This window comes from Entelurus aequoreus, linkage group LG01 (assembly GCF_033978785.1).
Source record: "Entelurus aequoreus isolate RoL-2023_Sb linkage group LG01, RoL_Eaeq_v1.1, whole genome shotgun sequence".
Classification (NCBI taxonomy): Eukaryota; Metazoa; Chordata; class Actinopteri; order Syngnathiformes; family Syngnathidae; genus Entelurus; species Entelurus aequoreus.
In genome coordinates, this window is record NC_084731.1 from 90,832,851 (window position 1) to 90,845,752 (window position 12,902).

A 12,902-nucleotide genomic window follows, 5' to 3' on the forward strand; every position below is an offset into this window, starting at 1 on the left:
GAGAGCCCCGCCACCCGGCGGAGGAAACTCATTTTGGCCGCTTGTACCCGTGATCTTGTCCTTTCGGTCATAACCCAAAGCTCATGACCATAGGTGAGGATGGGAACGTAGATCGACCGGTAAATTGAGAGCTTTGCCTTCCGGCTCAGCTCCTTCTTCACCACAACGGATCGATACAGCGTCCGCATTACTGAAGACGCCGCACCGATATATATATATATATATATATATATATATATATATATATATATATATATATATATATATATATATATATATATATATATATATATATATATTTTTTTTTTTTTTTGTTTATAATGTCCTGCCCAGCTTCTCAGGCAAATCATATAGCAGATGTAGATGCCCATATCGGCTGTTCAGATTTACTTTACAAAAGAGAAGTGTAGGATACTTCTCTTGTTGCCTTATTTGTATTTTGACTTTATTATTATTTTTTAAACCGATGACGTGTATATATATATATATATACATATATATATATATATATATATACATATATATATATATATATATATATATATATATATATATATATATATATATATATATATATATATATATATATATATATATATATATATATATATATATATATATATATATCGTCATACTCGAACGAGTATGACGATCCTCCTGGTAGGGGTGTATCCCTTTATGGAGGATGCCTGTGCGTGATTTTTTTTTGTTTAACGTGGGGAGACTGGTGCACAGACAGTCACCACACGATCCTTGACAGAATCGGGTCAGGGTCCAGTGGCATGGAGTCCAAAACGACTGGGGACCCTTTTCTGCTGCAGCCTATTTCCGCCATTGCAGCCGTTGTGGTAGTTCTTAAATCTACCGTCTTCCGCCTGCTCCGCCGTTGAGGTCTTCACCGTATCCCTGGCTAGGGGGCAGTCAGGTACTAGGCCTTTGCCAAGGGCCACCTGGGGTAACAGTAGTAAAGGGGTTAACCTCCTAGTGCCCCGAGACCCCATAGAGGAGCCTCCACTGCCGGATGCACTTTAACGTCATGCCCAGGACATAAGCATATACATACATACATATACACGTACACGCATGTACACACATACAAAGTCAAAGCATCCCGCCCACATCGCCACAGCACCATAGCCAGCCAGCAAACCAACACCAGCCGGTCCCCACAATTCCATCAGCACACAGCCACCAATCTTGGCCCCGCGACCACTCCAACCCAACACAGCAACCACCACCACCACCACCCATTTGCAGTGCAAACCCCCGCGGCCGCCGAAACCAAAGCAAAAGAGCGACCGACCCTGCAAACCGCAACAACGCACACACCCAGCCGGCTACCACCGAGGCTGCCAATCCCCGCAATCCATCCCGCACGTCCCGTCCCCCCGCCCACCACCCACCAGGCATCCCATCCGGCAAAAGGCCATAAGGGCCCAGCCTCGCACCAACAGCCGGCACACCATGGCAGCAATGCACGCCCCCCCAGTGACACATACACACAAAAATAATAAAACACAAGTAAATACAAATGTCTAAAAATGTACTTTGTTTTGTATTTCAATGAAATCATAGGCAATACATTTTTTTAGAAAAAAAATGAAAAATGTTAACATCATTAAAACATAAATATCTCTAAATCCTGCTACCCCTATTCCGTCCGTGATTTGCGAAACATGCACGTATGCCCCACCACCCAAGAGCTGCTGTAAATCCGAGGGGAAATCTGTCGTTATATTCTAATCAGTGACGGAGCGTGAACAGGTCAGGAATACGTTGGCAGTAAAGAGCGCCCCGTCTTTCATTAATTGACATTTTACATGCACTTCACGCAAAACGAGGTCCTCATTGGATTGCGGGGCGCTACGCACAGCGCGTGTTCCGCGTTTAGTGCGCGGCACAGCTGCGTGTATACGACAAAACCTATGGAAATTAGCATCAGGCTAGTGCATGTAGGTAAAGTGGAGCCTTACTTTAACGTCAGGGTTGTCCTGATGGCAATATTTAGGTTCCGGTACCGGTAGCAAAATGTATTTTGATACTTTTCAATACTTTTCTAAATAAAAGGGGACCACAAAAAATGTCATTATTGGCTTTATTTTAACAAAAACATTTTTTGTGATACATCAAACATATATTTCTTATTGCAATCATAGAACAATTTTGGCATTAAATAAAATTGAGAACATACTGTAAAACTAGAGATGTCCGATAATATCGGACTGTCGATTTTATCAGCCTGCCGATATTATAGGCCGATAAATGCTTTAAAATCTAATATCGGAGATTATCGGTATCGGTTTCAAAAAGTACAATTTATGACTTTTTAAAACGCCGCTGTACGGAGTGGTACACGGACGTAGGGAGAAGTACAGAGCAGTTGCATCTCCCAGTCATACTTGCCAGCCCTCCCGATTTTCCCGGGAGACTCCCAAATTTCAGTGCCCCTCCCGAAAATCTCCCGGGGCAACCATTCTCCCGAATTTCTCCCGATTTCCATCCAGACAACAATATTGGGGGCGTGCCTTAAAGGCACTGCCTTTGCGTGCCGGCCCAATCACATAATATCTACGGCTTTTCACACACGCAAGTGAATGCAAAGCATACTTGGTCAACAGCCATACAGGTCACACTGAGGGTGGCCGTATAAACAACTTTAACACTGTTACAAATATGGGCCACACTGTGAACCCACACCAAACAAGAATGACAAACACATTTCGGGAGAAGATCCGCACCGTAACACATCATAAACACAACAGAACAAATACCCAGAACCCCCACGACCCCGCCCACCTCAACCTCCTCATGCTCTCTCAGGGAGAGCATGTCCCAAATTCCAAGCTGCTGTTTTGAGGCATGTTAAAAAAAATGATGCACTTTGTGACTTCAATAATAAATATGGCAGTGCCATGTTGGCACTTTTTTCCATAACTTGAGTTGATTTATTTTGGAAAACCTTGTTACATTGTTTAATGCATCCAACGGGGCATCACAACAAAATTAGGCATAATAAAGTGTTAATTCCACGACTGTTGATATCGGAATCGGTAATTAAGAGTTGGACAATATTGGAATATCGGATATCGGCAAAAAAGTCATTATCGGACATCTCTATGTAAAACTTCACTTTTAGTGCCAAACAAGCAAATGAGTTACAAAGGCTCCTAATTTGCCTGTTGACATATGCAGTAACATATTGTGTCATTTTCCTTTCTATTATTTTGTCAAAAATATGAGGGACAAGCGGTAGAAATGGATGGATTATTAATCTATTTATTCATTCATTGTTAACATCTGGTTATTTTCTGTTTTTAACATGTTCCAACTACACTTCTGTTCAAATGTAACAAGCACTTCTTATTCTGTTGTTTAATACTTTACATAACTTTTAGGTGATACCACAAATTTGGGTATTGTTTTGATACCAAGTAGTTACAGTAGTTACTTCAACCCTTAACTAACACCCTCCCCCTTCCACATCCCACCTCCCCGGATTGTAAATAATCAAATGTAAATAATCAAATGTAGATACTTTACTTATTCTTATGCTTTCTGATCTCTCTCTCTATGTCCACTACTTGCTGTACATATTCTACCAAGTCAGTCCTACACTGTTTCAATGTCCATTTCTCTGATGATGCAATTGTTGATGACTGAAGTGTTGATATCAACCAAACCTACCCCCCCCCCTCCACATCCCACACCCCGGATTGTAAATAATGTAAATAATTCAATGTATATACTCTGATGATTATCTTGTGTGATGACTGTATTATGATGATAGTATATATATAGTATATATCTGCATCATGAATCAATTTAAGTGGACCCCGAAAAACTTATTTGGGTGTTGCCATTTAGTGGTCAATTGTACGGAATATGTACTGTACTGTGCAATCCACTAATAAAAGCTTCAATCAATCAATCAAACAGGTTCATACATTGGTCGTATTTGAAGTCCTCATGTGTCCAGGAGTGTATTTCCTGATTTTTTTTAAAAAAAATTAAAAATTTTTTAAATTTTTAAAATTTTTAAATTTTTTTTTAAATTTTTAAAATTTTTTTTAAATTTTTTAAATTTTTGTATTTTTGTAATTTTGTATTTTTATTAAATCAACATAGAAAAAAACACAAGATACACTTTCAACTAGTGCATCAACCCAAAAAAAACCCCTCCCTCCCCCATTCACACTCACTCACACAAAAGGGGTTGTTTCTTTCTGCTACCAATATTCTAGTTCCTACAACATGGACGACACATCTGCTAGGGACACAGTCCCTGAAGCACACATGATTGTATGTGCTGCTGATCCACTAACATTTTCATTAATTACTATTTTTTATGTAATTATTTTTTATATTGTTTCACTTTCTTATTTATCCAAGAAAATGTTTATTTATTTATATATATATTTTTTTTATTTAAAAAAAAAAAAAGGAAAAAAAAGGACCTTATCTTCACCAGACCAGGTTGTAAATTAAATTAGATTTGTTTAAAGGGTTTTTAAAACCAGGTCCAGTCCAGATAATGTCCAAGTCGGGCTCAGCAACACACACCTTCATTCAGGTACACTGACAAAAAAAATTAGGGAACACAACAGATTGCATATAATATATAAACAAAATTACATTTTCAAAAAAAGCATTTATGCACGTATTTCCTGAGTTTATAAACATAATACAAATTTAAAAAAGGAAAAAAAGATTTTGTGATGATAAAAAAACCTTGATTTAATCATTGTAGTATCGACAATATACAACTCTTTTACTTGATATGGTTACAATCAATATCTGTGTCGACCACTTGCAGTGCAGCGCTTCAGTGTTTATAGCTCCACCTTTATCGTTCAACTACGTACATTTTCCTTCTTCTGTCTTCACACTGTTTTGGCTTGCAAGTGCTGTGTGCGCGCATGTTGACTAACATGAGCCACGGCTTTTTTTTTTATTATTATAGAGGTTTATTTGAAATAGGGACAGATACAAAAACATAGACATCTGAACAGTTATCCGATGCATGCATCACAGTGTTTGTAGCCAAAGCTAATTTACAACACTTGTCCCCAACAACAACAACAACAACAACAACAACACAGATCCAACATCATTAAAATAGGAAATAAAAAATAGAGTGAGTTGATAATAATGATAATAGTAATAACACAGACAAAGTGCAAACTAGATAAAAGCCAATAATAATAATAATAACACAGACAAAGTGCAGACTAGATAAAAACCAATTAGTAAAAATGAGTAAAAACTAAACATGGGAACACGATTGTTGCTCAACTAGCCATAATTTTGTTTGTTTTTTGAAAGTGACAAGTGCAGGTATACTTTTCAAAGTGTCCGGTAAAGAGTTCCATAGTTGTGGTCCTTTTATTGAAAAGGCAGTCTGGGCAAAAGATGTTCTACGGAATGGAACACAACAGTTGCCTTTTGACACTGCTCGGGTGGTAGATCTGGTACCACTTTGCAGTCTTGTAATTGCCTTGCAGAGCAATTGGGGAGCAGAGTTATGCAAGCATTTAAAAACCAGTTTGACTGTGTGTAACAAAATAAAATTGGTAAAACTTAAAATATTGTATTTGGTTAAAATTTGGCAATGATGATATCGTATACTCTTCTTGTCTAGAACTTTCAAGGTGCGGTTATAAAGACACTCAATGGTCTTGATTGATGACTGGTGTGCCTGGGACCATGTGGTTAAGCCATAAGATATGTGTGACAGAATCATTGCATTCATAAAAGTAAAAGCACAGCTAAGAGTTAAGCAGTGTCTTATAATCTTAAAACAGCCTAGGTTTGCCTTCAGGGTTTTACACATTTTCTTAATGTGACTTTTAAAATTCAGCTGATAGTCTATGATTATGCCCAAATATTTGACTTCAGGTACTTGTTCAATGACCTCCTCATTAATTTTTATATTCAGGTTTGTTTGAGGTAGCTTTTTTATGGAGAAGCAGACAGAGTTAGTCTTTTTAGTGTTTAGGGTTAAACAGGATGACTCCAGCCAAGATGCTATTTTGTCTAATTGAGCATTTAACTTCTCAGCAACTAGAGTACAGGTCTTACCTGATGTATATACCACTGTGTCATCCGCATACATCTGTAAATCTATATCTGTGCATACATCTGGTAGGTCATTGATGTATAGACTGAATAGTATAGGTCCCAAGACACTACCCTGAGGTATCCCTGTTTCTATTTTGCGGAAGGAAGATCTCACATTATTAATGGTGACACATTGTTCACGGCCCTTTAGATATGACTCAAACCAGGACAATGACTGTTTGGATAAATTGAATTTAGTTAGTTTTGAAATTAAAATGTCATGATTGACTGTATCAAATGCTTTTTTTAAGTCTAGAAATACTGCACCGACCACCTGTCCTTTGTCAAGAGAATGTTTGATCCTTTCAGTTAAAAAACAAGTGGCAGATTCTGTAGAATGGTTATGTCTGAATCCGAATTGTAGGGGAGTCAAATAGTGATTTGTCTCAAGGTGGTGCATTAGTTGTTCCGAAACAATCTTCTCCAGGACTTTAGATAAAACTGGAAGAAGGCTGATAGGTCTATAGTTAGATGTCATTCCAGCATCACCAGATTTTAAAAGTGGTATTACCTGTGCAGTTTTCCATCCATCTGGGAATTGCCCAGTTTTAATGGAAATATTAATAAGATGGGTAAGAGGCTGTATAAGGATGCCGCTATATTTTTTAAGAAAAGCTGTGTCTAGGTTATAAATATCCTTTGAGTATGTGGTGTTTAGGTCATGTATGACATTTAGGACAGTTGTCTGACTAACCTCCTTGAGCTGAAATGAGCTGTCTTGTTCATTAGGTATGTCTGTTGTTTGATCATCATTAGTCCTACAAGAGAAACCAGAGGAAAGGTTTTTGACAGATTCTATAAAGAATTTATTGAACTCATTTGAGACTTGTGTACAATCAGTAATGATTTTGTCTCCTACTTTAAGTTTATATTGGGTTTGGGTGGTGTTACCCTCTGGGTTTAATAGGCTGTGTAGTAGTTTCCAGATCATTTTGCCATTTCCTTTGGCCTCTAATAGCATGTGGATGTAGTAGTTTGATTGGGACATTCTGAGCTGTTTAACTACTTGATTACGCAAGCCTTTAAATATTTTCAAATCAGTGTCACTACGAGTTTTGACAAAAGTTTTTAAGGCATAATCTCTCTTTTTCATTAATTTCCGGATATCATCATTAATCCATGGTAATTGAAATTTTCTGTGGGATTTTTTTCGCTTTCTAATAAATGTATCAATAATGCGTCCGATAGTAGACATTAGCTGATTACAACAGGCGTGTACTTGGTCATGTTGTTGGAGCTCGTCCCAATTAATACCCTTTAATTCGTTTTCAAAAGCAGTTGTTGATTGGCGAGGGATCTCAAGTTTAAAAGTTTTCTGATCTTGATTTTTAAACCTTGTCAGACGTGTCTTTGTGAGTTTTCTTGCAGCTAATGTCAGATTATGGTCTGACAAGCCGGTGACTAGATTGTACGTTTTTACGATTCTGTCAGGCTTGTTTGTGAAGATTAAATCAATTAGTGTCTGAGTGTTTTTAGTGATACGTGTGGGGGTTTCTATCTTCTGACTAAAGTCATGTTTAGATGTGAGGTCTTTTAGTTTTTTTCTGCAGTGTTTGTCTAGCCAGTTTAAGTTAAAGTCTCCGAAGACAAGTACTTCACTGTTATTCTTAAAATTCTTAAACAGTACATCTAAGTCTTCGCATAGCGTTCCAACGCATGCAGATGGAGGGCTGTATACCACCAATACATTGAATTGCATATTTTGTGATAGTGTGACATTAATACATAAACATTCAGTAGATACATCAGCAGTCAGGGGAATTTCCTTTGCATTAAGTGAGTCCTTGACATATATCAGTACACCCCCTCCCCTTCCCACAGTTCGGTCCCTTCTAAAACATTTATATCCCGGAACACTGATTATGCTGGTTAAAATGCTATCATGCAGCCACGTTTCACTAATGCATAGAAAATCAAGATTAGACTCCGACAGTAATAATCTGATTTCATCACACTTGGGAACTAGGCTTCGGATGTTTAAGTGACCTCCCAAAATACCTTTGGGTTTCACTGCAGGATCCCAAATCACTTTAGCATGATTAACAGTTTGAAAAAGCAAAGTCTGTTTCTGCTTCGTCTGTGCTTGTGTTTGGAGTGTTCCTTTTTTACCTTGCGGCCCGCGCTTCTCCAGCTGGGCGCCGTACGTGCAGTCCCCCCCGAAGAAGCACCCGCCGCGCAGGGGCGCCCGGTCCACGGCGCGCTCCCGGCATTGTCCGGCCTCCGCCCTGGGCACCACCTGGTCAATCCTCTCCTCGATGAAGTTGCACTCCTCCGGCGTGAAGATGCTCCTCCGCAGGACGCCGCTCTTCACCTGCGGGGCTTCCAGCTCCCGGAGGTCGGCGCCGTCTTCGCCGCTCTCGCACTCGCCGTCGTCGCACTCGCCGTCGTCGTACTCGCGGTGCCGGCGTTTCCGCCCGCTCCCGTTATCCGTCTCGTGCTCGTCCCTGTGCGGCGGCACCGACCTCGGCTTCTCCCTCAGGTCGGCGCAACCGCTTATATGCCAGCATGGTACCTTTTTCAATTAGTTAGTACCTCTGTACTTTATTAGCACCAGTATACCGTACAACCCTACTTTTATGTTCGAGCGTTTTCCATCAGGCATACTTGGCTTTGTTGGAATTGAAATTTGTAACATTATCCAAAGGCAGTTTGAAACATGGTTTAATAGCACAGCTTTTTCAACAGCAACAAGCTAGTGCATTTACGAAAAGAGCCTCGAGATCCGCGGACGGCCTCAATTTTGCGCAAAAGAAGCAGGTGTGAAATGTCACTTGATAAATGACAGGGCAAAAACGTATTCCTGGCCGATTTCGGAAGGTTTCAATTGATATTTTAATGATGTCACAATTATTTTTAGCCCAATTTTAAACAATTTATTTCAAATTAATTTATTCCAGTACAAAACATTCACCGAATTATATTTAAGTTTTACAATGGATAAAAATAATTTAATATGAATAAAAAAATGTGAAAATATGTTGTGACAGGAATGGGGGGTTAGAGGGCTCTAAATAAAACTCTGTTTAGGACCCCATTTTACTCTGGCAACTCGTAAATAACATTTGACACATGACTATTCTATTGTTTGCTAAAGACAAATGTTAGAAGTTTATATGTTTTTATGATGCCATCAATGTGCGGATTGTGTAGATCAGTGTTTTTCAACCACTGTGCCGCGGCAGTGAAATACACTGCAAAAACTGAAATCTAAGTAAGATTAAATATCTCAAATAAGGGTGATATTTGCTTATTTTCTGTCAGATAAGATAATTCTTCTCACTAAGCAGATTTTATGTTAGAGTGTTTTACTTGTTTTAAGGGTTTTGGTCCTAAATGATCTCAGTAAGATATTACAGCTTGTTGCTGAGATGTTATGACCTATATTGAGTAAAACATGCTTGAAACTAGAATATCAACTGTTGCAAAGCTGTGTCATCAACTCTCAAAAGTATAAAACTACTTTTTTAAAGTAATCATTTCTTATTTCAAGCATGAAAAAAAAAAAAATCATGATGCCGAGCGCATATCACTATGTCAAGATAATGGCACTAGCATTTACTTAATTTAACAATATTTTTCAACATATTGAGCAAAAAGGTCTCTTTTTTTTCTACCAAGAAAAGTGCACATGTTATTAGTGAGAATATACGTATTTTAAGGTATTTTTGGGTTCATTGAGGTTAGCTAATTTTACTTGTTTTGGAAAGTCTTGACAAGCCGAATTTTCTTGTTCTATTGGCAGATATTTTTGCTTAGTTCAAATAAAATAATAAAATGTATATTTTACTGCGATGAGGTGGCGAATTGTCCAGGGTGTACCCCGCCTTCCGCCCATGTGCAGCTGAGATAGGCTCCAGCAACCCCTCCGACCCCGAACGGGACAAGCGGTAGAAAATGAATGGATGGATGGATGGGTTAAAAATATTTTTTGCAAACCAGTAATTATAGTCTGCAAATGATGTGTTGTTGTTGAGTGTCGGTGCTGTCTAGAGATCGGCAGAGTAACCGTGTAATACCCATTCATATCAGTAGGTGGCAGCCGGTAGCTAATTGCTTTGTAGATGTCGGAAACAGCGGGAGGCAGCGTGCAGGTAAAAAGGTGTCTAATGTTTTAACCAAAAATAAACAAAAGGTAAGTGCCCCTAAGAAAAGGCATTGAAGCTTAGGGAAGGCTATGCAGAACGAAACTAAAGCTGAACTGGCTGCAAAGTAAACAAAAACGGAATGCTGGACGACAGCAAAGACTTACTGTGGAGCAAAGACGGCGTCCACAATGTACATCCGAACATGATATGACAATCTACAATGTCCCCACAAAGAAGGATAAAAACAACTGAAATATTCTTGATTGCTAAAACAAAGTAGATGCGGGAAATATCGCTCAAAGAAAGACATGAAACTGCTACAGGAAAATACCAACAAAACAGGAAAAGCCACCAAAATAGGAGCGCGAGACAAGAGCTAAACACTACACACAGGAAAACAGCAAAAAGGTCAAAATAAGTCATGGCGTGATGCGACAGGTCGTGACAGTACACCTACTTTGAGACAAGAGCTATAGTGATGCATGCTTGGTTATGGTTTAAAGGCCTACTGAAATTATTTTTTTTTATTTAAACGGGAATAGCAGATCCATTCTATGTGTCATACTTGATCATTTCGCGATATTGCCATATTTTTGCTGAAAGGATTTAGTAGAGAAAATCGACGATAAAGTTCGCAACTTTTGCTCGCTGATAAAAAAAAGCCTTGCCTGTACCGGAAGTAGCGTGACGTCACAGGAGCTAGTATTCCTCACAATTCCCCGTTGTTTACAATGGAGCGAGAGAGATTCGGACCGAGAAAGTGATGATTACACCATTAATTTGAGCGAGGATGATAGATTCGTGGATGAGGAACGTTACAGTGAATGACTTGAGAGGCAGCGATGGACGTATCTTTTTTCGCTCTGACCGTAACTTAGGTACAAGCTGGCTCATTGGATTCCACACTCTCCTTTTTCTATTGTAGATCACAGATTTGTATTTTAAACCACCTCGGATACTATATCCTCTTGAAAATGAGAGTCGAGAACGCGAAATGGACATTCAGTGCCTTTTATCTCCACGACAGTACATCGGCGAAATGCTTTAGCTACGAGCTAACGTGATAGCATCTTGCTTTAACTGCATATAGAAACAAAATAAATAAACCCCTGACGGGAAGTATAGATAGAAAATCAACAATACTATTAAACCGTGGACATGTAAATACACGGTTAATGCTTTCCAGGCTGGCGAAGGTTAACAATGCTGTGCTAACGACGCCATTGAAGCTAACTTAGCAACCAGACTGCACAGAGCTATGCTAAAAACATTAGCTCTCCACCTACGCCAGCCAGACCTCATTTGCTCATCAACACCCGTGCTCACCTGCGTTCCAGCGATCGGCAGAAGGACGAAGGACTTCACCCGATGCGTTTGGCGGCCCGGAGACGTAGGAAGTCAAGGTGAAGTCGGCGGCTAGCGCGGCTAGCGCTCCAACAAAGTCCTCCTGGTTGTGTTGCTGTAGTCCGCTGCTAATACACTGATCCCACCTACAACTGTCTTCTTTGCAGCCTTCATTGTTCATTAAAAAAATTGCAAAAGATGTCCAGAATACTGTGGAATTATGAAATGAAAACAGAGCTTTTTGTATAGGATTCTACGGGGTACCATAACTTCCGTTACTCAGACTTCGTCACGCGCATACGTCATCATACCGCGATGTTTCAGCCGGATATTTCCCGGGAATTTTAAAATGTCACTTTATAAGTTAACCTGGCCGTATTGGCATGTGTTGCAATGTTAAGATGTCATCATTGATATATAAACTATCAGACTGCGTGGTCGGTAGTAGTGGCTTTCAGTAGGCCTTTAAAGTCATATCCAACAATTGCGACAACGACTTTTTACTGTCAACTGTCATTGTTTTTTTTAATGATTTCTGCTGGTGGTGTGCCTCAGGATTTTTTCAACGCAAAAAATGTGCCTTGGCTCAAAAAAGGTTGAAAGACACTGGTGTAGTAGTGATTTGAACACAAACACAAATTGATGAAAACCGAAGGTCGTTGGAAGAAAACTATTCTGGGCACTGTGGAGATTTTCAGTCTGGCTTACATTACACACTTGTCACCATCTCTGATTTTCCTGTGTGACGCTCCCCCCATCCACATGTCAGTGTTAAAATATGACCCGAGCTCTGTCTCTGTCACACCTCTTTCACCTCACTTGTCACATACGCCACTCAGGACCGGGTCCAATTTCCTGTGGCTCATCTTGTCCGACTGACCCCTTCCCCCTGCCGCCGCCCACTCCTTTTCCTTTCTCATTCCACTGAGCCTATTTGGCCGCAAACAAGGCAAGTTGCTCATACCGGCGAGAGATTGCCAGCCTCTCTGAACCTTGTCGCCACGCCTGGTGTTAAGCCGCTCAAGTCTCATTTTCTTTGTGGCTCGCTGAGAAGCGACCAATGCGTCCCTTTTTGGAGAAGATTTTTCACAAGATCTTTGCTGGAGTGTGTCAGTGGGATCCAAAACAATATTTGTGAGGTCAGCGGTTGGCTCACTATCACTGTTCTAGTTTGTTCCTAAGTTTTTTTATGGGGAACTGCACATTTTTGGGAATTTTGCCTATTATTGACAATCTTTATGAGAGACAGGAACAGTTTTTTTTTTAATGCATTCTAACTCGTAAATAAATGTAAATAAAAGTCTGTTTACAATTGAGTCAATGGGAGGCCCTCTAAATAACCATCTAATACAGACC

General features: G+C 39.6%; 1 protein-coding gene across 1 annotated transcript; it reads right to left on the minus strand.

The window, feature by feature from the left end:
* Window positions 1-5,011: 5,011 nt before the first annotated feature.
* LOC133649567 (RNA demethylase ALKBH5-like) lies at window positions 5,012-12,508 on the minus strand. The gene is made up of 3 exons (XM_062046198.1): window positions 12,366-12,508; window positions 8,227-8,609; window positions 5,012-6,875 (listed from the first exon to the last, which is right to left on the minus strand). Exons 1-3 carry the CDS (start codon window positions 12,506-12,508, stop codon window positions 6,790-6,792), a joined length of 612 nt encoding a protein of 203 aa, XP_061902182.1. The 3' UTR covers window positions 5,012-6,789.
* Window positions 12,509-12,902: the final 394 nt, after the last annotated feature.